Source organism: Filicampus tigris, chromosome 12 (assembly GCF_054856515.1).
Source record: "Filicampus tigris isolate MCC_2025a chromosome 12, RoL_Ftig_1.0, whole genome shotgun sequence".
NCBI classification, from domain to species: domain Eukaryota; kingdom Metazoa; phylum Chordata; class Actinopteri; order Syngnathiformes; family Syngnathidae; genus Filicampus; species Filicampus tigris.
In genome coordinates, this window is record NC_141228.1 from 17,101,618 (window position 1) to 17,127,673 (window position 26,056).

A 26,056-nucleotide genomic window follows, 5' to 3' on the forward strand; every position below is an offset into this window, starting at 1 on the left:
TCTAATGCATTCAGCTAGGCCAGTGTGGCAGACGGCCAGTACATCACGGAGGAGAGACGGGCCGCTATATTACAGAAAGCTTTTAGAAAGTGGACGTCCTGCAAGGGAACGAGCCCGAGTATTGATGGTTTTTATCCGGGGGGCTCATTACGCTAAGAGCTGCGGCTGTGATGTCCTTGGGGTGACATTGAAAGCATTGGCTCCTTTGGGGAAAGCAAAAAAAAAAGTTGAGATTACATCCGGGAATACCCACTCTCGTCATTCATTCACACACATTCATGTTCAGAAAAGGAGATTCCTCCTATCGATAACATGCAATTCAGATCGTGGCCATTTGGAAATCCATGAAAACTAAACTTAATTCCTTGATATTTACTGGCTTGAATCCTAAGGGTTGAAAAATAAATTAATGGATGTTTACCGCAATACTAATGGCTAGCCCTGTTAGTTAAAAAGATTAATCAGCAAACTAACCGAAAACATTTTAATCACACAATTCACAAACATGCTGAAAAGCGTAGTAAAAATCAAACACATATTTTAAGAAACTATGTATTTATTTAATATACAGTATCAAGTGTATTGTAATTGTTGATGCTTGGGCTATTTTGAAAGAAACATTTTTTATAAACTACATTAACTTTTCCTTTTTATTTTATTTTTTTAAACTCATCCACAAAAGACGTGGACCATCTGTCCCTTCTAAAAATCGAAGTAATAAAAAAAGTTGATTTCTTGAACACAAATAACTAATTCGACTTGGTAAACATGGTCAAGACAATGCAAGAGGGCTCAGAAACAGAACACAGTATACTGTACATGCACATGTAGTCACCATGGTTAGTACATGTGACAATTTTCAGGAGGGTAGCTGTGAATGCCAGTCAGTGTGTTTAGTTAACAAGTGAGTGGACTCAAGCCCACGTGTCATACTCACACATGCGTTCCATGGCGGTTACGGCGGCGACGTCCGGTTCACAAGTGTTTAAATGGGAGGATTTCTTTCTTTTTTTTGTTGTTTTTTTTGTGGTTTTTGGAGGTCAGCAGTTACAGCTGACCTGAGGTGAGTTTTTCTTGCATTTCTCCCCCAAATCAAATGCGAAAGCCCCACCACACTCATTATCACCCAAAAGGGGGGAAAAAAAGAGAATAAAAACAGCAAGTGCTACACCACCAAGGAACGGAGCAGAAAGAAGAACATTTTTATAAAAGCAGTAAAAGTGGAAATAAATGAGCAGCCAAGCACCATCCCGACCAGTGCCGCCATGAATGATAAGAGTTCAAGTGAAGAGTTGAAGGCAAAAAGAGACAAGCTAGAAAGCACCCCAAGAGCACCACAATTTGTCACTGCTCCCCACTGATCGCACCTCAGGCAGCTGGCTGCTGGTGCTGTCTGAGCGGGCCGTCTCCAATGCGGGGCTATCCGGCCGTGGGAAGGCGGCCGGACGACGGAGAGGCGCCAGGGCCGAGGCCTCCTCAGCAGGGGTGCAGCCCGACGACTCGTGGGACTGATGCAGGGAGTCCACGTGGTTGGATGCCGTGTCGTCCGTGGCTGAGTCGCTGTTGAGCTGGGGAGGAAGGGGAAGATATTTTCAGCGAGGGTTAGCTGCTACAGTCTGAGCATGCGGATTATGTGGACAAAAGCACTGGGACAAGAGGCCTTTTCAACCACAGGAAGGAGAAATGGAAGGGAGTTTCAGATTTTCTGAGACGTTTTATTTTGCATTAATTTTACAGTCGTTTTAATAAACCAATTTGAGGTTTCAGTTACCTCAGTAAATAAATTCATTGTACAAAACATCAAATTACTAGTACACAATATTTAATTATTTTATATGTAATTATGACTTCATTATAATTAATGACATTTAAAAAAAATATTAAAATAGGTTTATCCATTTAAATGTTTGAAAAACAACATAGTTTATGATGTACAGGTAAATTATAAACAAGCAACGACCTGTATCAAAAACGTCTCTCAAGGCACCATCGTTTTTGTTTTTGTTTTTTTTTTAAATAAGAAAGGACATTTATTTATCCATTTCTTATGAATATTGGTACCTGTTTTGTTTTGTTTTAACTGTTCTTGTTGTTTCAGCTAGGATTGTTTTCCCAAGTGCTCTATAAATTATGAATAAATTATGAATTTGTGTACAAAGACTCATTAACCCTTTCATGCATGAATTATGATAAGGTACTTCAGGATTTTTTTTTAACATCCTTTCATAAAGAAGAAAGCAACTTTTGAATAGCCGTCCACTGTATTGACCATGGTCCTGGCAAGGTTAATATTCGCTCATTATACTTTTCAGCTTTCCTTCAGCTACTACGCCGTACTTACCAACCAGAAAGTGTGTGTGGGGGGGGCAACAGAGAGCTTAAAGAGGAGCGAGTTACAACCGCCACAGCAGAGGTTCATAGAAGGGAGACCACCAGCCAAGAAGCAAGCAGCAAGCCCCTCGCGTCCACACAGCTCCAGTTCAACACGCACTCAAGAGCACATACGCAGGTGTGAGGAGCATGGCAGGTTGGGGGGGGGCGGAAGAGGAGGGGTTGGGGTGGGTTGATTTTATGGATCTGATTAAAGTACGACTTACGCGGCCAGAGCGGCTGAGAATCTGGCTAGCGCTCAGTACCTCCTCCTCGGACGACTCGTCCGTGTCCTCGTGGTTGGTGAGGTTGAGGCTGGGCGTGCTGCCGGCGTACTGACACTCCTGCAGAGACGGCGTGTCCCCCTTGTCCATGCTCTCCAGGGACCGCCGCCGGACGCCCCAGTTGAAGTTGTCCATGCTCTCCCCCTGTGGGACGGTCGTGGGTACAGCAATTAGGCCGAGCGGAAAATAGGGAGCTGGCGATACAAATGCATGACACTTACACACACACTGTGCGTTTCACTATGAGCCACACACACACACACCTGAGAAACTAACAAAATCAAGATGAAGTAAAGCATAGTTGTGATTGTATATCAAAACAAAAATAACACAAGACACAGGGACACCAGACAAGAGTGCAAAAGACATCCAAAGCAGGGTACACATATACTGATAATTGGGTCCGATTTTAGATTTTTTTTTTTTTTTTAAGCTTTCCCTTCAAATTCAGCAAAGGATTTATTATCGCACCTCTAAAATGTTATCCTTAGAGATTATACTGTGGTGTGGGGTGTGTTAAGAGTGATTTTCCTGCCTCAATCTTTTTGAAAAAACTGTCAGGACTGACGGTTTGACCCCTTGCGATGGCTTATGTGTGCGGTCCATACTAAGCAGGGGTGAGCCACATGCGTCATTACTGAGACGTCAAACAGACCGGTAGCCAGGTTACTGTTGCTGGACAGAAATTGAACAGTTGTACAACGTGGCAACAATAAGTCATTCAGAACAATAAAAATGACAAGAAGAGTTTACCACTGCGGTGTTAAAGGTTGCCACCCCTAGCCTAGCTGTTTCAATTTTATGCAGTTTGGATGCCCTGTGTCACTGTACTGCCTCCCAGAGGTCAGTCGTAGTACTACGGCAGACAAGATTACATGCGGGACCGACACGGCAAGAGCTTTTGTGAGCTACTCCAGATTTTGATAATTGACTGGGATGTTAAAACGGAGTACAGGTGTACCCTACTTGAGCTGCTCACAGACTTACCTGCAACTCCTTGTGGCAAAAGAAGAGAAGGAACAAGGGTGTTATAAGACACTCAGGACAACCAAGATACACGCTAAGTACAAACACGGTCAATCTCCTCATGTGACATAAGAGGATTAATTGGATTGAGTCAACAAGGGGGGAAATTGGATGAGTCACATTTCCAGAAAAAGATGTCAGCGAATTCCCAGTATGCCGGGGGTGAAATTAGTCAGTGCACGAATTTGTGTGTATTTTCTCACCTCGGCGTCCTCCAGCTCAATATCCAAGAAGTCAAAGTCTTTAAATACGCCAAACTGCTGCTCGCTGCCCAGCTCCTCTGCCTGTGCCTCTTCCTCTCGTACCACCTCCTCCACGGTCGGGATCAGGCTGGTCTGCTGGTCGGCCGAGTCCAAGTCCTCGCTGGATGAGAAGACCACCTGCGTTGACGGGCGAAAGGACAAAGACACAGTTGTACAGTATCCCTAAAACTGACTACACACCTCATGTTTTTAAATATGTTTTTTGGGCACAGCACAAATTTGCTACAATGTACAGTAGTCGGTCTACAGATTGTATAACTGTTAATGTACTGTCCCCTCGAAAATCACTCAGCACACAGCCATTAATGTCGATACCCCTGCGAGCACAGCTGATCCCTGCATACTTCTGGTTCAGCACTCAGGGTTTCACCTATTCACTGATTCTGTTTTAAATATTTTTCGATTCAAAATTCTTTATATTTTTCTTTTAGGGTTTTTTGGGGGGAGATTTTTCTAGGAAGGAACCCGTTTTTTTGTGCAAAATGCATATTAGATGTTTATCAGCATTGTTTTAAGAAGTTTGAGGAGTTCATTTAAAATATATTTTTTTCAATGTAAATTATGCGCGGATTTTCATGGGCCAGCCTGGACCCTATCCCCTGCAAACGGCAGGAAAGCGGGGTTAGCTTTACAACCTTAAATGAAAATGTCCAAATTGAGCCTAACTAGCCATGTTATATGATGATCCGAATTCAGTAGTTAAACTATTCAACACAAACCACCTTCGCATAAGACGCATCAATATAATTAACTGGGCAGACTAGCCTAGATGACATGCTGCTTCAAAATTATGTGACCCATGGACAAACATGCGCAATAGCACTTTATACAAACTGTTTTAAGTAGTTAAACTCACCTTTTGGCTTTTACATACTATAATGAATGCTAGGGAATGCAGGCAAATTGTAACGGCCAGGTAGAATACACAAACTACTAGTAGCATTGGGAGGGAACCAAAAACTACTCTGACTGTCCACTCGGCCCGTTCAATGATCTCAAACACAGACAAAAAAATGCTCTTAATGAATTAAACCTAACAACAACACCACTATGAGTCCATCAGATGTCACCAAAGTAATACTTCTATTGTTTGGGCGCAAGCACAAAAACAGTGAATAGTCAATATTTTGGAAGATTCAGAAAAAGAAAGATCTGTGAAATCCGTGTATATGAGAATTCGTGAATACCAAACTGCATATGTGCGGGAGTTCACTCCATGCGAAATTGACCTAGACCTTGTTGGAAGTCATAAGAGTAGGAGAGGAGTCTTACAGATGGATTTTTGGGAATGCCGGACTCCGGACCGCACAGACACAGAACATTCATAAGTCTCTCTCTGGTTCGCCTCTGCAAAAACAAAAATGAAGGGAACATTTAAAATCCAGCTGTTGGGGGGTTGTGTACCGTTTTTTTTTCATTTTTTTACCTGAGAGAGTTGCGGCCTCTTCCAGCTAACCGGCACCAGGCCGTTGGAATTGGATCCGGAGGACGTAGACGACGTACTCCTGGTGACAGCGTTCAGCTGCGGTTTCCCGTTCCGACCGGCCGCCGTGCGCTGATCACCATACTTATGTCCAATGATGGGCGTCTAGAGTCACATGATTATTAGTGAGACTTACTTGTACCTCTGCGAGTAACTGACACCTCCCCCGAAAAAGGTGTGCCTATAAACACCACAAGACGGTGGCGAGTACTGTTTTTTAACTCGGCATGGCGATGGCCTGTTTAATTTTTTCAACATAATTCGTTGTAATCAAGATGCAACAAGATGGTACCAAAGCACTACATTTATTTTAGAAAGGGATTTTTTTTTTTTCAGTGAATAACAGAGCATAGGTTTGTGAGTACTGTATATCGTTAAATGGTTGATGAGAACGGATATGTTTTGATAGCATGAACCAACGCAAGCTAGCTCCAAAACAACATCATGCCACATGTATCGTGATTTTTTTTTCTTCATTTCAGAACAGAACAGTGTGAGCACTTTAGCTGCCTCTGAACAACAGAATAAAAATAACCTCTGAGATGTCAAAGTGGAAGTCCAGCGTCTTCCCAGGCAGCTCCTTGGAGGAGTTGTTGAATATGCGCGTGAAGGCGATTTCCGGCGAGCCGCACGACTCGCTGCTGTACGAACGTTGCACGTCGTCAGGCACCACCAGGCTGGCCGAGCGGGACACCACCAGCTTCAGAATGTTCTGCGCCTCCTTCCAGTGAGGGCTCTGGAAGGAAACACGAGAGAGGAGAGGCAGCTGAGGGCAGGTGAGCCGAGTTTTGGGTGGAATTAAGGAATGTGAAGGGAAATATTTTCACCGATCCCTGCCCCTGGCTCACAGCAGTTAAAACAGCAAACCAGTACATCAACAAGATTAAACACAAAAGGGAAAAACTAGAACAGAATTAGGTGTAGGAGGTCATAGCGTGCGGTGGTTTTAACTGTAAAAGAGATGATAAAAAGTTACTAACATCTAGCAAAAAAATGACAAAATTATAAAACTTAAATGAAACAAACATCCGGCAAAATGTGATATAAATTGAAAAAAAAACATTTAAGAAAACTAACAAAAACAAATATGTGACAAAAATCCAACAAACACCGCCAAACACCTGACAAAATAACAAAACATGGACACAATTCATGAAAAAACTGACAAAAACTGAGAAAGAAAAATACTAAAATTAAAAAAAAAAAGAAATGGAGAAAAATCTGAAACTTTGAAACTCATATCTGATAAAAAGCTGACAAAATTTGAAACAAAGAACTATGGAAAAACGTGACCAAAAACACCCTGTTTAACAGCTAGAAATCTGGCAAAAATCAAGACCATACTGCAATTGGAAGTGAAGTACGAATTGTTATTATCATTGGAGTGCATTTTATTGTATTGCTATTCACGACAGGACTTGGTCCCTATCCCCCATGTGAGCCGCATACTACAAAGGCACTAAATATGAATTGGTCACTTGTGTCAAACGGCGTTTTATTAGTGTGTGGTGTAGGCTGACCTGAACATATTTGCCTATGATCTTCATTATCTCCAGGTTGAACTGCTTGACTGGCGCAGCCGAAAGGTCAATATGACTCAGCAGGCTGTAGATGATCTGCAGCAACGACTGCTGCATGCCGGGAAGGCCCTTCTCCAGCAACTAGCAACAAAACATTCGGTTAACCACGAACGCACACAGGCACGGCTGGGTGGAGTCTTTTTTCGGCGCACCTCGGCCAAGTAGGTGACCAGATTGAGGGTGATGTCGGCGAAGGCGTCGTGCACGTAGCGGCACACAACGTTGATCCAGTTGGCGCAGTCACGAGAGTAGCTGTGCGTGCTGTATAGGCTCATCATGTGCGCCAGGTTTGAGAGCGTGGCCGACTTGTCGTCGGCGCACAGTTTGGCGATCTTGTCCGCCGTCTCCTTGCAGAAGGCTGTGGGGCTGTCAAAGTGCTGGATGAGGTGCGGCAGCAGGCACAGGATGTTCAGTGGGAAGCCTGTCGTGGGGGCATGACCAATATGATTTTTAAAACAAAAAAACCCTGGCTCGGCTATAGGATCTAGGCTAAAGGACAAAAATCAGACCAAAAAATACAACCAAAAGTGACAAAACCTGCAAAGCGGCTAACAATATTACAATTAACTGCCAAAATGTGTAGCAAAAAAACGAGAAAAAACATGACAAAAACAAAAAAATTGTAAAACGGCGAGAAAAAATTACCAAAAAACAACCCAATTGGCCAAAAAAACCTTCCAAAATTAAATGTTAAAAATCCTGAATCTTAAATAGCTGAAAAAACTATGTGGCAAAAAAGAAAACCCCCAAAAAACCCAAAATTAAGTTGGGGAAAAAAAAAAAAACAATCAACAATCAGACAAAAAAATGACAAATAACCCTGACAAACAAGCATTTTGTTACTAATATCTGTTGCAACAAGTGTGACAACCATTGCTGTTTGCGTTGCCGCAGTGGGCACGGGCACCGGCCCAATGCGACAGAGGATCAAGTTGACTTGCCTGCCAGATGCGAAGGGTCGACGAGCGTGTGCCTGGAGACGCTGATGAGCTTGCTGAGCAGTTGGATGGTGAGCTCCTGCGTGGCCGTGGAAGTGAAACCCTTGAGGAAGAGCTGCAGCAGTCCCGGGAAACTGTACCACTTGAGCTTGGCCTGGATCCTCTCCAGATGCTCCCTGTTGTCATCCCGCTCCAGAGGCAGCTGTCCCAGCAGCTTGTTGAGCAGCCGCAGCGCCAGCAGGTACTCAAACTCATAGTCCGACTCCAGCAGCGAGGCGGCGATCCAGAACACCGTGGCCATGAGGTTGGTGGGGTCCACCGGGGGGTCGGCGTCACGGCCCGGCCCCCCGCCGCCACCCGGCCCCCCGCCGCCACCCGGGCCCCCGCCGCCACCCGGGCCCCCGCCGCTGCCGCCCAGCGCAGATAAGCTGCGGGTGCGCGCCAGGTTGCCGTGGCTGCCCCCGAGGCGGTCGGCCACGTCCAGGGTGTTACTGCGCCGTCGGTCCGCTTTGCGCTCGCCCATCAGACTGGCTCGCAAGGAGTTGCTGCGGTTGTGCACGCAATGGAACAGCCCGCCGCTGCTCAGGTTGAGCTGGCCCGTGCTCTTCCTGTTGGCCGCGAACTTGGGCCACAGCAGCTGATCGCAGGTGGAGGTTCTGAAAGGGACAAAAACACATTAAGCGCTAAGAAGATGAGGCCAGCACGAGCGCACAGGAATGACAGGACGTACTGTACTAAGGCGGTGAGGAGGTCGTAGTTTTTGACAGTGTCCGCAAGTGTGTCGATGCCAGACTCCAGTGTGAGAAGAAGTTCAATGACAAAGCCCTGAGGAGACAAAAATAACAATTAACGACTCACATATCTGAGCATTGAGCCCGTGTACAGTGTCCAATAAGCACTAAGTAAACTAACTTTTCAATCAGACTGGATGACGGCCTGTCTAAAAGAAGCTCCTCCCCTCACTTAACAGGCTCTTTTCACTGAAATACCACCAGATGGCGCCACAGCAATACAAGTCTAAAAGGTCCTGACCTGAGCCTCCTCTCCAGGGTCACCCACAGTCTCGACCAGCCTGGACAGAATGTCGGACAAGGTGGCGGGAGTGAGCGGCTGCTTGAGTGCCCGGAATATCTGGAAGGAGCGGCCGGCGTAGTGGCGGGAGGAGCACGAGAGTGCCGTCTGCAGGGCCACGTCGCTCAGTAGCGAGTCGAGCTGAAAACCTAAAGGGAGGGACACACACCAAAAATTTTAAACTCCTGGCAAGTAAAAGCAGGTACAGTCAATTACTGTTTAATATAGGGAAGAGTTTTTTTCTTTTAATTGATACTGTAAGCTGCAGTAATAGTGATGTTTATGAAAAGGATAAAGAATATATGCATGTGAGTAATGTTATATAGTCTGTATGCTTGTTTGAGTTTAAATATCCAAGGGTTATAATAAACAGCAACATCAATGCTTGTTGCGGGGCGAACACTGCTTAGACAAAACGCACCTGGCTGGGAAAGTTTGAATACGGTCATAACGTGTCGGACAAACACGCTCAGCTGCTCAGCGCTTTTGATGTTCGGGTTCTTGGGCGACACATCCTCGTGGTTCCAGAGTGGTCCGCGCTTCCTAACAGACATACAGAAGGGAGAAATAAAAAAATTAAAATGAAAAAAAAATATATTGAATGCCCAGCTGAATTTCCAAGTTGGCTGTCAAAGAAATGAAATCTGGCAAAAAACTGTTAAAAATCTAACAATAACAGACATGATCAGATGAAAAATTGACAAACCTGGGCAAAATACGCACATCCAGCAAAAAAAGAAAAAAAAAGAAAAAACGGATACAAATCAGACAAAAATAGTGCAAAAATGGACAAAACTGACAAATGAGGTTAGAAAGTGACAAATATGGCAAAACTGATCAAATCTGAAAATAAATGACTCATAAATGGGAAAAAAAGAAATTGCAAAATCTGACAAAAATGATAAAAAAATAAGACAAAAACTTCCAAAAACGACCAAAACTGTAAATACAAAATGACAAAAAAAAAATCCTTAATAATCTAAAAAGAAAAATGTCACAGACCCTAACAAAAACAGAAAAATCTGACAAAACATGGACAGATTCTGCCCCAAACAAATCTGACAAAAAACGATAAATATATGACAAACCTGACAAAAATGAACAAATAGCAACGGCACTCTGTGGTAAACCTAGAACCCCCACCTCAAATTGATGAAAAGGCGTTTCTCACCTGGAGGTGATGAACTCCATGAGCGCTTTGACCTTCTCGTCCTTTTCGGCCGTGGCGTCCACCTCGCTGAGGATGGAGGGGGATGTGTGGGACAAGTGGGACAGGTGGGACAGGGACGAGCCGCCGGCACCCAGGCTGGAAGACGTGGAGCTGAAGCTCAGGCCCGAGTCCGTCACCGGCGACGGCTGACAGTCGGGCAGCAACTCTTGCACGCCTGCACAAACACGCAACGTTACATACACCTACACACAAACACAGCGTCTCAGGTGACATTTGTAGAGAAGGGACCTGTGAAGTGGAACTCAGGCGGGGGCGGCTTGACTGTGAGCACCCTGGGGTCGTTGAACTCCCTGTTGCGGAGGAGCACCATGGCGACGCCCTGAACGCTGCTGTTGGCGCCCTGCACGATGAGCAGGTGTAGGAGGAGGCGCTTGCAGTGCTCGTACACCTCCGGGTGCTGATGGTCGAACCCTGGCGGGGACACGGGGAGGAGAGGGCGTGATGGCATTTGCGTGAAGCCAGACCTCAAGCGATATTGACAAGTGAGTTACCTATAAAAATGGCATGCAGCAAGAGATGCAAATAGGCACTCCACTCCACTTTGACGCCGTGGTCCACTATGAGGTCGGTTAGTAGGATGACGGCAATGTTACATCTGAAACAACAACAGCAAGTCCACCTGAGCATTTGAATACTTTTGAACTCTACAGGACTGATCATAAGCCTGATATCTTTTTTTCATAAACTTTGAAACAATGTTTGTCATTTTAATGTCTTTTCTTGCTCAGTTTTATCAGGGTTTGCACAATTTTTAATCACATTATAATTATATTTTTCACATATTTTGTCAGATTTGGCATCATGGTGATGACGTTTTTGTAACGTTTTAATCATGTCAGCTTTTTTTTTTTTCTATATTTTTGTCAAGGTTTTTGCCAGTAATTTCCACCACAGGAGTTCCGTTCCAATGTCAGTGAGGTAACCCGAATTGTGCTTTTATCAATTTTTGCCTTATATACATTTTTGTCTTCTATTTTTTAAATATTTTTGCCCGACTTTTGTCATGTCTTTGCCGTATTCTTTTAGGCAATCTGGAATACACCACACACTACAGTATATTGTATTTTAAACATTTTTCCCTCGTTGTGTGAGATTTCTTCAAAAGGGGTTAAAGTTGTTAAAAGTCGGTAGAGGTGTACCCCCCCTTTAGAGGACCCCAGACATGGTGAGAGGCCTGGATAGCATACCTGTGCAGCGCTACAGCGGGGGTGTTGGTCTCAGGCAGGTAATCCAGCAGCGGGGACCAGCAGCCACCCGTTGGGGGGAAGGGGAGAGGCTCAGGCCGGTTGTGATCCATGACTTTCAAGCGCCAGTTGGCATAAAGCGGCATGGAGTCGCCTGGAAGAAGCGGTTGGTTAGGGGTTAGGGTTTGTACTGAGGGTCGCGTGAGTTTGGGCTTACTTTTCTCTTCTTCGTAGGAGCCTCCCGAACTGCTGCTGTAACGAGACTCCAGGCGATGGTGCTGGCGGTTCAAGTTGGTGTTCAGACCACCGTAGATGTCCAGGTGCGTGTAACTGCAAAAACACACACACACTTCTGTTTTACCTATTATCTAAAATCAGAAGCCCTGACCAACATTTACAACTGAAATTCTAATATTTGTTCCATGAAATTGTATAATTTATTGCCAGCAGTCTATTCGCTTCATTTCATAGCATTTCTCCTGGCTGCACTGTTTCCAGTAAATGTGAATTAGTTTCACCCAATCCGAATTCAGTCGCTCCGTTGCCATGTCAATCTAATTTGCCCAGGGACTTCAGAATCAGGGGTGATTTAAATAATTTCAATTATACCAAGAATGGGTCTGTTTTTTTAGGGGCATTGATTGAACTTGAATGACAACAGCAGTTTTCCATCCTCTGATTGGTTGGTCAGAGTAAAATTTGTTACAGCCAACTTCGACTAGCAAAACGCATGTGTCGCGATCCGTACACATTAATACATGTAATAATAAGCATTTCTGGTGAGTATGATATATTTACATTTTCTAATTTTTTGTCATCCCGGTATTATGTAATACAGTTTCCTGCAATGACTGTACATTGCATTTTTGCATAGTATAGATGTTTCTATAATTACAATGTGAGAGTGGTCGTATCAAAAGGTGAATTAAGTCAAGAAATGCACGTGAGAGGAAAAAAAAAAATAATAATCAAATTTGAACCATTTAAATACATCCTTAGAGAAAGCTTTGTACCTGTCCTCCATGTTAGAATCTTTGGCCTTGCCGTCATGATGACTGTCATGTCCTGGCACCATGGTGTTACTGCTGGATGTCGTACCTGCGGGACAGCACACAGACGTGACGCTACGTGATGTGGCGTTATAATTCTTGCAAAATGTAGCAAAGACTCATGCAGCTAACCTGAGGCGACAGATGGGATCTTGTAGCTGGAGCTGATGCGGTAGTGCGGCGGGTTGTCCATGTGAGCGACGGCTGAACTAACGGCGTCCGTCAACTCCAGCTCGCTCATCAGCTCCTCCAGCAGCTGCATAGTTTTGTCTCGGCCCAGGTACACCACCACTCGCTTTACCTGCAGGGACATGGGAGAGGGACAAGTGTTGGGGGCAACGCGTTCAAGATATTGCAACATGTAAAAATGACACTCACGTAGGGAAGGAGGCTGGGCTCGCTGTTGACTCCGGACATGCTGATGAGGAAGTGCAGGATTATTTTGAGGTTCTTTGGCCAGCTATCTGCTAAGGTGGTCCACACGTTCTCAATCTCCGACCAGGCAAATTCGTCTCCGTACTGCAAATGAATAAAAAGTCATGTCAGGGATGACTGGCACTGAATGGTCAGTCCCATCACAAATCAGTATTACTACCTGGCTCGCTACTGATGTCCTGTCTCGTTTTTTTCCCTCTTGATATTTTTTTTTTACGTAATTTTTTTTTTTTTTTTAATGTTGGGATTTATAGCATTTTCATCAGATTTATATTGGTTTTTGTTATGTTTTTAGGCTGATTTTTGTCAGATTTGTGACTTGTTGGGCCTGATAATTGGCCTTTTTGGTCTATTATTTGTAATTATTATATTAACTTTTTTGCCAAATTATTTTTATATTTTTGTCCGATTTGGTGGCCATGCTGTTTCAATTCCAATCTGAATCCAACAGAGTACATCGGTTGACCCACCTTGGCCGTCATGAACATGAGGTTGTTGAGCACCATGGTGGTGGCCCGGGGCGAGCCCCATCCCTCCCCGTGTAGCCAGCGCCGGCTGTTGACCATCATAATGTCCCCGTCCTGCGTGTCCTCGTCCTCCTCGCTACTGCCGGGGTCCTCAGGGCGCTGCGTAGCGGGCTTGAAGTCCACCAGCTCCACGTTGTTCATCCAGGGCAAGAGGTAGTGCAACATCACCTGGCGACCGCTGGGGTGCGCCGTTTGGATACGCTGGCTCACCTCTGCATACCGGGTACAGGAAATGTTGAAAAAAGCTTGAGAACAAATCTTAACTCTCTTGAATGCTTGAAATTTCTGAGAAGTGTGTAACGCTGCAGCGACGAGTACTTTGGGACCTGGACTGCATTTTAAATTTTTTCTTTAGTGGAGCATATGTTAGCCACTACAACCCATCACGGCCATGAACAACAATCACCACAACAGATACTAGACTAGCACCCTGCTAAGAGCAGTATTTGTAAGAGCTGGTGACCTGAAAAGATGGGCAGCGTGAGCTCTGGGTACGTCCTCGCCAGCTCCTCGGATAGCTGATAGTACGACACGGAATAGAGGTGCGGCAGAGGCGAGGGCGGTGTCAAGATACCGTCTGCTCGCAGGATCTCCAACTTATGGGCATAACGGAAAAACTTAGGTTCCAGGATCTGTGCACATGGGGAAAAATAAATTACTACAAATTATTTGACAACATTTTCAATGTTCCTGTGACAGTGACAAGGTTCTATTATCTTATATTTGTATTTTAAAATGGAGTAAATTGAACATTCTGATTGCAATAAATACAGCAGTAATTTCAACGGGCACTGTTGTTCCTTATTGTGTGTGCACCTTGGCCACTAGGGAGCAGTATAATGCATTCAGAGGGTAAAAAATGTGTGTGATTATCATCATAATGCTGTCTGTATCTGTTGCTACCGCTTGTGTTCAAATTAAACTTGTTTACAGGCTTATAATTATAGCCCGCGATACAAGGTTTATAATAGCTAATTTTGTCAGCCTGCCCATACAGTTTTGCATCGTGTGTTTGCATTAAGACAGCAAACTCTCTTAAAACAGAGTTAATGTGGTTTGTTAAATACACATACAAATAATTCTTTTTGTTTTATATAAGAATTTTTTTTTTCCATTCTCTCACCTGTAACAGTTGCATGGCCACCTCGTAGATATCCCGGGAGGAGTCGGCGGCCTTGAACAGAATCAGGTTCAACAGCACCACAGTGTCAAACTGATAATCCCTGAGAGCAATGCAATAGAGTGTAAAAACAAAGTGGGATAGCAACAACAACAGACCATGTGTAAAGGTGGGATTGAGTCTGGTACCTGTTATGAAAGACGTTGGCGATGGCCCGGAAGCAGCCGGCAGCCACACGGCGGGAGCCCGTGTAGCAGCGGTCCACAGCCCAAAACATCAGGTTGCTCTGGTCCGGGTTCAACTCCAGCAGCAGCATCACCGCCTCACAGCCCAATTGGTGAACCTGAAAGAGACCGTAGTTTGTTTTTTTGCACGGAAAGGACGGAAGGCATACACACTACATGAGTACATGCTGGATCAGGGGTGGGCAATTCATTGCATTTGAATCAGGTAGGTTGCAGCAGGGTGACATACAAAACATGCAGGATACGCAAACCTTTATTGGCCCAAGATCTATTTTTCAAGGAGCCAAGCTCCTGAGATCAAGAAGTTCAGTGTCAACAACATAAACCCACACACTTTTTCGAGGCTGCAGTTAACTAAACCGTACCTCTGAATAACACTAGAGGGCCCTAGTTGCACACTACCAGTGGTGTGACCTCAACCTTCTGGGTTACTCCAAGCAAAACTCACTGGCTCATTGACATAGCACCTATGTTATGCAGTTAGAATGCATTATGTAATCACATTGCTCTTTAGACTATTGTATTCATTGACCGAGTGACTGCACAGAGGCGCATGATGAACCCGAAAAAAAAGGAAGTATGTTCAAAAAACCTTTTTTCCCTTTTTTCTTTTTTTCCAATTTTGGGTGTGACATTTCTGCTTCTGTAGACCGAGTTGCATTTAGACTTTTGACATGCTGTTTTGCAGCTTTTGTTGGTATGTGTGTAGGCCACTTTCAACATTGAACAAGTTTAACAATTACATGTCAACCCTGACTGTTTTCCCTGCAGGATTAAATCTCACCCACCTTCTTATCCTGGGAATCCAAGATGTTGTCCAGCCACTTGTAGAGGTATCCATCAGAGGAGAGGCCAACGTTGTCAGCGACAGGACCGCAACATAACACAGCAGACATGGCCTGGTAGGAGGATGCATTTGAGATCATGTAAAAATACTTTTTTTTATAAATATATACTTTCACCCCTTCCACACACTTCAGTCTTAAACGTGTTAAAAAAACACACACACATTGTATTTATTCCAAATTTATTTATTTCCAATGTATTCCCTTTATTTCGTAGCGTTTCTCTGCTGCCAAGAACATGAGAATTTTTTTCTCCATCCAATCAGATTCAAGCCACTGTGTGTTGCCATGTTAATTTAATCTGCCAAGCGCATAAAGAATCTGCATTGCTGGCCGATTTAAGTTATATTTGCAATGCAAAACAAGTCATTTCTCGATGTGTACCTTTAATGCGCAGTACTGATGGCGGTTGATCTGCATGTTCCGGTCGCTGTAGCGGTCCAGCGGCGTGAACATGATGCTGAAGGGGCCGGCCCAGTGGCTGAACAGCATGAAGAGGCTGTGCCGTAGAGACTGCTGTGGGAAGATGCTCCGGCGCTGGTGCACTGTGAGCGACAAGTGAGGCTATTCATGTTTCAACTTAAACAGAAAATTAAGATTTAAGGACAAAGGTTGGCAAATTTTTTCAGTGCAGGAAACCCTTAAAGGAGAGCCTTTTCTTTCCCCCCCAAAGACTGCCCTCTTAATACTAATGGCAATATAACTATCATGTGCACGTTTTAAATGAATTAGGAATAACCCGTTGAACTGAAATGAACTTAGTCCAATTCAGTTTAATTAAACATAGAGCCCATGCATGATTCTAAAATGAGGATGAAGGATACCTGGAACATTCTGGATGATGTTTGCCACAAGCGCGCTGAAGTGACAACGGATGTCCTTCAGCGTATCCGAGTCCTTGTCGTTCTCCGCTTCCAGCAGTTGTCGGGTCAGGTCCACGTACTCAAGCAGCGTACTATTTAGAAAGTGACTCTCGCCATCTAAGCCCCCACTGGCTCTGTGACAAAGGTGGAGAAGAAACAACATGTTTACTTTAAAGCCTCATCTTTAAATTCTGTGCTTCTCAAAATGGGTTCCAGGGACAAAACAATTTGCAATAAATTATGTGGTATAATTTGAAAAAAAAAGAAGTGCATACCTACCTACCTACGGGACTGGCACGCCAATAAAATAAATCCTTCCCTATCTTAGTTTTGGGCCAATTTAAAGTTGTGATATGATTGTGACAGAGCGGAAGTCAACCCAAACATATTTTTGTCAAGAATATGTTCCCAGCAGGCCCACTAATTTTGCGTTTGTGGAATAAGTGTTAATGCACTCGTTTTTAGCCATCTCTGGGGGCGGCCATTTTGCCTTCTGTCGACTGAAAATGACTTCACAACTGCTCACAACGACCAATCACGGCTCAGATTCAGAAACCAGGTCAGCCGTGATTGGTCGTTGTGAGCAGTTGTGATGTCATTTTCAGGTGACAGAAGACAAAATGGCCGCCCCCAGAGATGGCTAAAAACGAGTGCATTTTGTTGCTTAACTTATATTCCACAAATGCAAAATTAATCAGAATGCCGTGTTTCAACTTGTGGGCCTGCTGGGAACATATTCTTTAAAAAAATACGTTTGGGTTGACTTCCACTTTAAGTCTTTTTTTAAGAACAAAATATATAGTATTTCAGGAATTACAGTGGAGAATTATTTTGATAATACAGTCCTCTTGTTTCAGAATAAAAGACAAGAATAAAAACTACTTTTTTTTTTTTCCTTATAGAATATGACTCTCTGGTCCCTCTTCGATCTTAGAATAATACGACTACGTACAGTGGTGCAATGACATAAAATTTGAATTCATTTTGAGGTTTGTTATCATAACATTAAATTTTTTAGAGTAGAGAGAGACATTTTTGGGGTACAAGTGGAAGTTTAATAGGTGTTAGGGTCCTGAGAGGAATGCCTCCCTGTAAGGGGTCCAGGGACCCTAAAAGTTTGAGAACCCCTGGTGTAGACGAGTGTGTTGTGCATCCCGTACATCTGACTAACGACGCCAGCGTCAGCCAGGAGCTCAAAAATCCGGACCAGCTGGACCCTGAGGATGTCACGGCGCCGGCGTCGCTTCATGTTCTGCAAAGCAAAAAAAAGCATCGCTGTGTTTGATTCACTTAAAATGAACAAGACTCAGAATTATGTCCCCAATTTTAGTGACCTCGACTAGACTTTAACCTAAAATACTTTAGTGGTACTCGACTTGACTTGCTTGATTATTTGACACAGTGACTTGCTTGAAACTTGCAGAGGTATCAAATTGAGGTCCAGAAAGTAAAACCTGCCGGTTAAGTAGAAGCACCTGGGGCTAAAGCCAAACTGTGGCAGGGTTTTTACTTTCCTGGATTTGCTACCTCTGGAAACTTGAAGGTTAATACAATACAATTTTATTTATACGGCGCATTTCATAACAGCTAGAGCTGTAACAAAGCACTTTACAAACAATACAAGACATATGCGAGTCACTTCCACCTCTGCCCCCAACTTACTTCAGGTCTTCTTTCCAGAGCTTCTTTTATGATGGGATTTAGCTCCTCTATCAACTCTCTGTTGATGTAAAGGTTGCTCCATTAGCACGTGTGATATTCATAAGCATGTAAATGCCGGTTGTTGTGGAGGGATGCTTGTACCTGAAGGCCACAGGGTTGGTCCTGCCAAGTCCCAGCACGAGAGACTCTGTGATGTCCATGTTCTCGGAGCGCATCATCGGCACAATGTGTTTGAACAGTGAGGAAGGGGAGGGAGTGCCCACAATCTAGGAAGAGAAAAAAGCGAAACACCTAAAAAAAAAAATTGCTGTGGGAATTCTTGGTGCTAGTTGCTTATGATAAACAACAATAGCATGACAACAGTACAGTGAGGTTTAAAATCGCCAAGATGGCAACATGGCAGTTTTTTTCAATTAGACGAGGCTTTGGACTGACAAGATGAAGCTCCTCCCCTCACTTCAACATAGTTTGTTGGCCTCAAGATGGCATCAAAGCAATAATATTGTATTAGACATGACCATAGGAGTTGGATTGTATCTTAAAATGTGGACTGGGAAAGCAGCACTACACCCTGGAGGAAGGGACACAACGAGTAGCAAATTGGATTGGATGGGACAGGACATGGCGGGGATGTAAATGATAGGACAGGACAGAACATGTTAAGAGTAGGCCAGACTAAAATAGGCGAGGACAGGAATAGGCAGGACAGCATAGGAGAGAGCCGGGCAGACTCAGACTCGGCACGACAGAACAGAACAGCAAAGGACATGAAATGGAATGATGGGGCAAGACATTAATGGATAACCCTAACCCTAAACCAGAAAAGGGAAGGGCAGGACAGAGCAGCAGAAACCAAGACAGGACAGGACAGTACGGGGTGTGACAGGGCAGGATAGGACAAGACATAATAGCACAGGACATGATGGGACAGAACAGGAAAGACCAGAGCAGGACAGGATGGGATGGGACAGAACAGGGCAGGACAGAGTTGGACACCCGAGACCAGGGCGTAACAGGACAAGGCGCACAGAACTGGATGAAAAAGGGCATGAAATGTTAAGAATCTAGAGAACAAACAGGACTGGAGAGGGCAAGACAGAACATAACACAACAGTAAAGGACAAGACATGACAAGACAATACAGGACAGGTCAGAAGCAGTGAGCCAGGTGTGTGGTGGCATTAAAACCATCTAATTGGGGGATTCCCAAACTGGCGAGTCTCCTGACCTTGGAATCGTAGCTGTAGCCGCTGTCCGGCGTTGACGCCAGCGTCTCGGACGGAGAACAGCGGACGGAGCCCGAGGTGGACGAGGAGGAGCACGCGGGCGATAAGGACGAGGAGGCCGAGCTGCAGCACAGGATCAGGTAATTCCGCCAGAGGCTGACGTAGGAGTCGCTGCTGCTCAGGCTGTTCACTTTCTTGGCATTGATGGGGCTACTGTGGATGAACAAAGCACAGGTTACGTCAAAGTGAAATCAGTCAAATCCATATAGCGCACTTGATGTCACTGTACTTGATGTCAACTTGAGGAGAGAGCAGCTGCAGTCGGGTGTAGGCGAACATCCAGGCATAGTTGAGAGCGGTGGGGCAATGCCTGGGCAGGTTCTCCTGGCGCAGGTAGCTGGACAAGCTGATGACCCAGGGGTCCTGGCCCTGCGTGACGTGCGCAAACACCCAGATGTGCGACGGGCTCACCACGTCGAACTGGTGGCTGATGGGAGATGAACTCCACTCCGCCAGCGACTGGAGGTCGATGCCGCTAGGACAGTACAGCAGGTTGGTCTGAAAAGGAGGCATCAAAACGACGGCATCAGCAGTTTTTTTGGCCTTTCATCTAAAGCAGTGGTTCAAGATTTTTACACAAGTACTATCTCAAAGAATACTTGGCTCTACAAGCTCCACCATAATGACCAACATTAAACTATAGTAGCGTATTAGGCCCAATTGTTAGTCAAAAACAGGCGCTCACACACGTACAATTGACATACCACATTTTTTCCTGCCCCCAGCATGGGAAAGTGTGGACGTTTACCTGATCGGCACCAGTGAGATGAATGAAGCTCTCCAACACAGATGCGCTCAGTCTATCCATGACATCTATTGCCAGTTCCTCATCACCCTGAAAGAGTGGCGGAGAGAAAATGTTAAAGAACAACTCAAATGATTGTTTTGATGTTTAAAAAAGGGGTTCTCAAACTGAGGACCCTGGGGGGCCATAAGGTGCAATAAAATGTGTTGAATCATTTAAAATAGTACATATCATTAGCCTAATAGCATCCTCAGTAATCATTTTGTATAGAATAATGTGTCTATTCCAGAATAAAAGGCATAGTTTAACGAGAACGTTTTATTTTGGAAATTCACTTGATAAAATCGGACTTTGTTAAACTTTCACAAAATCTTGGAAATATTGATTTTGTTCTTTCAAGACTGTACTTGAAAATTACAGTTTAACTTGCTTTTCTTAATAAATATGACTTTATTCTCCTAACAGTACAACCATAAAAAAAACAAGAATTATCGTAACTTCATGACTTTTTCTTGAAAATTGGTAACTATTTAATTCCTGGGGCATTTAGCGATGCATATGGTAGCTTGGTTTAATTAACAATAGTACAATGCCTTTGCATATATAAAATGCAATAAATGTAAATGAGAAATTAATAAAAATTTGTTTTGTTTTGATAATTATTATCCTTATTACCTTGCCGATGCCCAGCGCAGTGTGCAGTGCCCGGACCTCCTTCAGGACGTTGACAGCCAGCCTGCGTGTGGCAGGGCGACAGCTGCAGAGCACCACCATGGCCAAACCTTCCACCACGTGCAGCACGCCCAGCAACGAACGCTCCACAGAAAGGGAATGGCTGCTGCACGAACTCTGTGGAGACAAGCTTGTGTTGAAGGGCGACGTATTAAGGAAAATTTACTTTATAATTGCTTGGATACAAACACTTCCATCACAGGAGTGCCTGCCCATCCATCTCGTGTGAACCAAGTAAATAGTTTGTGAGCTGTCTGTTCAGAATTTTGTTAATTTACATAAATACCGCACCCCAGAGTTTTTCTGCCCATGAATTGGCAGCTGGGCTAGACAAAGATCCGCCGTTTTCAAACAATTGTTGTCAAGGCTTATCGTAGTTGTAGCAAATCCTCATTTATTAAAAAAATCATGTACTATTCTTTTTATCATTTTTACCATGACTAATAAATCAATTAATTATTTAAAAAGAATTTTAAGAATTAGAGATATTAATTAACCATCTATGTGGCTGTGTTAAAGCCCTTTAAATAACTGCTCTTTTAACACAAAAAGTCATACATTACATGTGTACAGATAAAATTGCAATACTCAGACGCATATAATCTTTATCCTCGGCAAAGAACAACTAATATTAGTGTGGCTTACTGAGAATGAGTCACCGCTATGTATATCCGTACATCTGTATTATACCGCCCCCAGGTGGCCACAACATGCACACCAGAAGGAGCAGCACAATCAATGTCTATTGAACTGAGCAAAAAGTGTGACAACAACTGTCTTGTAATTTTTGGTGTGCATTTTAAAAAGTTTAAACATGTTTAAAATGTGTGGAGGTGTAAAACTAGGAAAAAATCTATAGATTTTTTTAATTGACTCTATATTGTGGATTTTCACAGATAGCAGGTGAACATAGAAAGTCTCGCCGGCGCTGAACAGGCGTTTACTGTATGTCTCATTTAAACAAGTGCGAATGTAGGTCCTCATAAAAGTGACTGACCTGCATATCGTGGCTCCTGTTGTTGCTCTGCGCCACTTGCCTCCACTGACTGATGAGTTGCAGGAGCATCTTGACTGAGTTGTCCAGCAGCGTGGGGTGCACGTCCGTCACCTCTCGCATGATAAAGTAGACGAAGCCCGACAGTACATCCTCGCGCCACTCGGGGAAGTCCACCATGAGGGCTTGGAGGGAGGTGAAGGCCAAGCCGCGGAGCTCCTCGTCCATGTGGATGGTCAGCCTGGGGGAGAGTGGAGAAGGTTGGCAGAAATTGGGGAAGAGTGGTGGTAGCTCAATAAAATCATTCAACCAATTGCGAATTTTCAGTTGGGTCACTCATCAGTCACGGCATCACTGTACTCAAAGACGACATACTTGGCAAGGAGCTCGATGAGATCTTGTCTGCTCATGCCATCTGGTATCAGTCTGGGGATGGCAGCGACGCACGTGCGGAAAAGATCGATCTTTGGTTTCCTTTCACCCCTGTCAAACAAGCAAGCCACAGTCAAAATGAAAGTAGAACACACACACAAGAGTGACACACACATACGTGATCATATCTTCCGGCTCCTTGTTGGACATTTGAACGCTGGTCATGCTCATGGAGCGTCCCACCTCCTTGTCCAGGTGTCTCAGGATGTTATCCAAGGCCTTCCTCACTTGCGGGTAGTACAGGGACATGCCTAGAAGTGACAAATGATCATTTAGCGCTTGATGCGCCATATTGCTGGTTTAAAGCAGGGGTGTCCAAACTTTTTCCAAAGAGGGCCAGATTTGCTGAAAATGAAAATGTGTGCGGGCCAACCATTCAGCTTCCAGTTGCTTTAATCGTTCCCGGTGTTCATTAGCAGTCACCGTGTTGTAGTTTGCATGTTTGGTCTGGTAGTGACTCTTGATATTGAATTCCTTGAAAACAGCCAATCTCTTAGCAAACTCGGCAGACGAAGTTGTTTTGTATTTCAGTGAAAAAATATGCCAATTTCCACTTGTCCTGGAAGCAACGGCCCTCTCTGCCAACTTTCTTTTTCTTCGCTACAGTCATTACTTTAGAAATGGGATGGAAAGTGCCACACAGAAGGTCATACAACAAAGTGTTCACTCTGACACATAACATGACTTTGAAGGTGGTGTGTTCGAAGAAGCAGAGCACCGCTGCCACAGATCTAATGCCATCTGGTAGTGAAATATAAAACTTTTTTTTTTTAACATGTGTATTTTGTACCGTGGTCAACACTAGTGACGGGTCACTCATTATTAATTTTATGCCAGAGGCTGGGGGCCGGTAGAAATTTGAACACAGGCCGCATTTGGCCCCCGGGCCGGACTTTGGTCATGTCCAAAGTTTGAAGTGGTTGGTTTAACTTAAATCCCTGTACCTATTTGTGTACTTAAAATGGTGGCTGGTGCATGCTGACTCCCGTTTAACTTGAGTTTGAACATGATTGGTTAATTATGAACACAGCCACATTCCCAGTTTTTGTAAAGTGTGCACATTTGAGCAATCACAATATCTCAGTTGTATTTTTACTTTCCCTTTGGTGGAAAAAGTCTGGTAATGATTTATCTTGTGTTTTTGACTCTTAATGTCCTTTTTTTATATACTGTATAAGAAAAACGGGCATTTAATTCAGTACCAGACATTTTTAAACCCTGTTTTACCCATTGGCCGCTTGTTAATGTCTTTGTAAATATGCAAACTTAGGCTCCGCTGCCTCTAAATGTGTCATGACTCAAGCGTACCGATGACCTTGGCCTCCTCGTCAGTGAGCGTGGTGTTGAGGAAGATCTTTTTAACGCGCAGTGTGTTCCCAGAGGGCATGATGATGCTGGTGGTGGGCATGGGGGGTTCGCTGTCCTTCTGCTGGAGGCTGTTGGCAATCACCAGGAAGGCTCGCAGGCCGATATTCATCCTCTGGAAGGGAGAAGATGACAAAACAATGGACTAAGAATATATTAAGAGGAAAAAAAACCCTTTGCTTGTGATGCTTTACCTCCGGGTTGATGGTGAAGGTTTTGTGAAACTTGCCCACGCACAGGAGGTCGTAGATGATCTCCTTCATGGCAAAGTCCAGTCTTTCCTAGCATTAGGAGACATAGGAGACAATCAATCTAAGGCAAAGGGACTCAAAAACAGGAGAAAAAAAAAAATCTAAATTCTGTTTTTGTTTTTAAGCTACCTGAGCAATGAACTGGATGATTCTGACAAATATGTTGAGGGGCGTGTCCCGCGGCACAACACTGCGGGAGCCTTTGGGGAAAAGTGCTGAAACGATGCTGAGTAGTCGACTAAGAGGAAGGAGAAAATAGAACAAGTGTCAAAGTTCGATATTTTTTCGAAACAATTTCTTTATACATTGCAAAATATATTTTTAATATGCATTAAGTTTTTAACTTACAGTTTCTCACAAAAGTGAGTACACACCCCTCACATTTCTGGAGATATTTAATTACATCTTTTTGTGGGGCAACAATGAAGAAATGACACTGACAATTAAAAGAAGTCAGTGTACAGTTTCTATAACAGTGCCAATTTAATGTTCCCTCAAAATAACTCAAAATACAACCATTAATAGCAAAACTCCTGGAAACAAAAGTGAGTACTGTACACACAAAATGTGAATGCCCAAAGTGTCGATATGTTGTGCGGCCACAATTATTTTCCAGCACTCCCTTCAGTCTCTTGGGCATGGATTTCAAAACATCGCTTCTTTAAAATATTGTACAAGATCACAATCAGTGTTTATTTGAACAAGTATGAGAACATAGCTACAAATAGTTAGAATGGACAAAAAGGGACCAATAAGCAAATGCACAGGTATATAACATGGGATGAGACACTTCACGCTTATCAAGGCAAATTTATCAAATATTAAGTCAGCAACATTACGGTAGTTCACACCGTACTTCCTGTGTGCGCTCTATTTGAAACCATTTTAAAGATAAATGTCAGAACTGACCTCTGCGTGACAGTGTTGCTCTCACACTTGATCCTGATAATGTACACCCACAGCAGCCTGTACAGTGACTCCAGGGCCACTCGTGACATTTTGGGGTCTTTGTTCTGCGGGAGTAAAAACAGAGATGCATGTGAGCAACCCAATTTCACATTTCACATTTAGGCTGGATTCAACCTGCAGATCCAAGTACCAGATTCTGATTTCATTTTTGATTTTCATTCAGAATCATATTTTATTTCGATGTCCATTATAACTGCTGCGCAAGTGTAGGTTAGTATTTAGACTACGACATGCTCCAACTTGTGTACAACTTTGAGCTACGTTTCAAAATAATTATTCAAGGCTCGAAATACTTTTTTTTTTCTTTGAGGTGCAGTTTTGCTAATGAATGACTTAATTTGAGGAGAAACCTTTTAATTTTTGACGAGCAATTTTTGCCAGTTATCCCAGGGACCTGAAGCAACTGTTTTAATAAAAAAATAAGAAAATAACCCACACAAAGTCTGGCAAAATCTGGATAAAAATCAGCCAAAAAAATAAGAACCTGGGAAAAATGAACATAAATCGGACAAATATTGATCAAAATGTCAATTTGACAAAATCAGACAAAGAAACTATGACAACTACGCGACAGCTTTGTGATGGACTACATTACAACATGCGCACAAATTCGGTTAAGGGCACAGAATAATTACATAAAACATTACAGATATCTGGCAAAGTAAGACAAAAATACAACAACTAACAAAAATATAAAAACTTTAACCCCACTTTAATATTTAGTCATGACCTTGCTTACAGCTATCCTTCACTGGAAGGGTGCTGCTAAATTACGTGCGAGACATCTGGCTCGACTGAAGCATTAAAAAAGGTGGAGCGACAGCATCGGCGTCAAACATTTCTGAATAACTAATCCCCAGAAAATGCTTCTCGGCAGGAGCCCGGCTAATCTGACTCGAAAGCTTGGAGAAGGAGGACGTAGGGCAACAGACCCGAGATCGGAACGTGCATGACTAAACTCATCATTGCGCTTTCATGCGCATATCTCGACTGGGCGCTTTCATCATGCAAATGTCAACTTGGTTTGCCAAACAGCAGGATGGGAGGATTTGTAATGCAATATGTATGGACAGAAGATTTTTTTTGGGCTTCGTCTCTGTCAAACA

General features: G+C 43.8%; 1 protein-coding gene across 10 annotated transcripts in view; it reads right to left on the reverse strand.

The window, feature by feature from the left end:
• Window positions 1–26,056, reverse strand: part of fryl (furry homolog, like) — an 85,908-nt gene that overhangs the window by 13,211 nt on the left and 46,641 nt on the right. For 9 of the 10 annotated variants that reach the window (XR_015088863.1, XM_086046250.1, XM_086046248.1 and 6 more), the window contains 41 exons: window positions 24,891–24,994; window positions 24,111–24,219; window positions 23,925–24,011; window positions 23,674–23,845; window positions 22,484–22,616; window positions 22,309–22,416; window positions 21,937–22,174; window positions 20,883–21,056; window positions 20,211–20,297; window positions 19,692–19,960; window positions 19,405–19,615; window positions 18,318–18,442; window positions 18,177–18,234; window positions 17,675–17,766; window positions 16,476–16,648; window positions 16,036–16,196; window positions 15,595–15,705; window positions 14,750–14,904; window positions 14,565–14,664; window positions 13,905–14,073; window positions 13,385–13,653; window positions 12,858–12,998; window positions 12,612–12,780; window positions 12,444–12,528; window positions 11,648–11,760; window positions 11,434–11,584; window positions 10,738–10,841; window positions 10,475–10,657; window positions 10,187–10,400; window positions 9,437–9,558; window positions 8,977–9,164; window positions 8,675–8,769; window positions 7,948–8,600; window positions 7,159–7,427; window positions 6,947–7,087; window positions 5,962–6,162; window positions 5,370–5,531; window positions 5,216–5,290; window positions 3,884–4,060; window positions 2,598–2,798; window positions 1,368–1,568 (listed from right to left, as the gene is read on the reverse strand). Coding sequence is in view for 9 of the 10 variants with exons in the window: in XM_086046250.1 (XP_085902376.1) it covers window positions 1,368–1,568; window positions 2,598–2,798; window positions 3,884–4,060; window positions 5,216–5,290; window positions 5,370–5,531; window positions 5,962–6,162; window positions 6,947–7,087; window positions 7,159–7,427; window positions 7,948–8,600; window positions 8,675–8,769; window positions 8,977–9,164; window positions 9,437–9,558; window positions 10,187–10,400; window positions 10,475–10,657; window positions 10,738–10,841; window positions 11,434–11,584; window positions 11,648–11,760; window positions 12,444–12,528; window positions 12,612–12,780; window positions 12,858–12,998; window positions 13,385–13,653; window positions 13,905–14,073; window positions 14,565–14,664; window positions 14,750–14,904; window positions 15,595–15,705; window positions 16,036–16,196; window positions 16,476–16,648; window positions 17,675–17,766; window positions 18,177–18,234; window positions 18,318–18,442; window positions 19,405–19,615; window positions 19,692–19,960; window positions 20,211–20,297; window positions 20,883–21,056; window positions 21,937–22,174; window positions 22,309–22,416; window positions 22,484–22,616; window positions 23,674–23,845; window positions 23,925–24,011; window positions 24,111–24,219; window positions 24,891–24,994 (6,750 nt within the window). In the remaining variant the exon portion in view is untranslated. The remainder of the gene's footprint in view (window positions 1–1,367; window positions 1,569–2,597; window positions 2,799–3,883; window positions 4,061–5,215; window positions 5,291–5,369; window positions 5,532–5,961; window positions 6,163–6,946; window positions 7,088–7,158; window positions 7,428–7,947; window positions 8,601–8,674; window positions 8,770–8,976; window positions 9,165–9,436; window positions 9,559–10,186; window positions 10,401–10,474; window positions 10,658–10,737; window positions 10,842–11,433; window positions 11,585–11,647; window positions 11,761–12,443; window positions 12,529–12,611; window positions 12,781–12,857; window positions 12,999–13,384; window positions 13,654–13,904; window positions 14,074–14,564; window positions 14,665–14,749; window positions 14,905–15,594; window positions 15,706–16,035; window positions 16,197–16,475; window positions 16,649–17,674; window positions 17,767–18,176; window positions 18,235–18,317; window positions 18,443–19,404; window positions 19,616–19,691; window positions 19,961–20,210; window positions 20,298–20,882; window positions 21,057–21,936; window positions 22,175–22,308; window positions 22,417–22,483; window positions 22,617–23,673; window positions 23,846–23,924; window positions 24,012–24,110; window positions 24,220–24,890; window positions 24,995–26,056) is intronic. The other variant, XM_086046245.1, reaches the window with a different exon arrangement.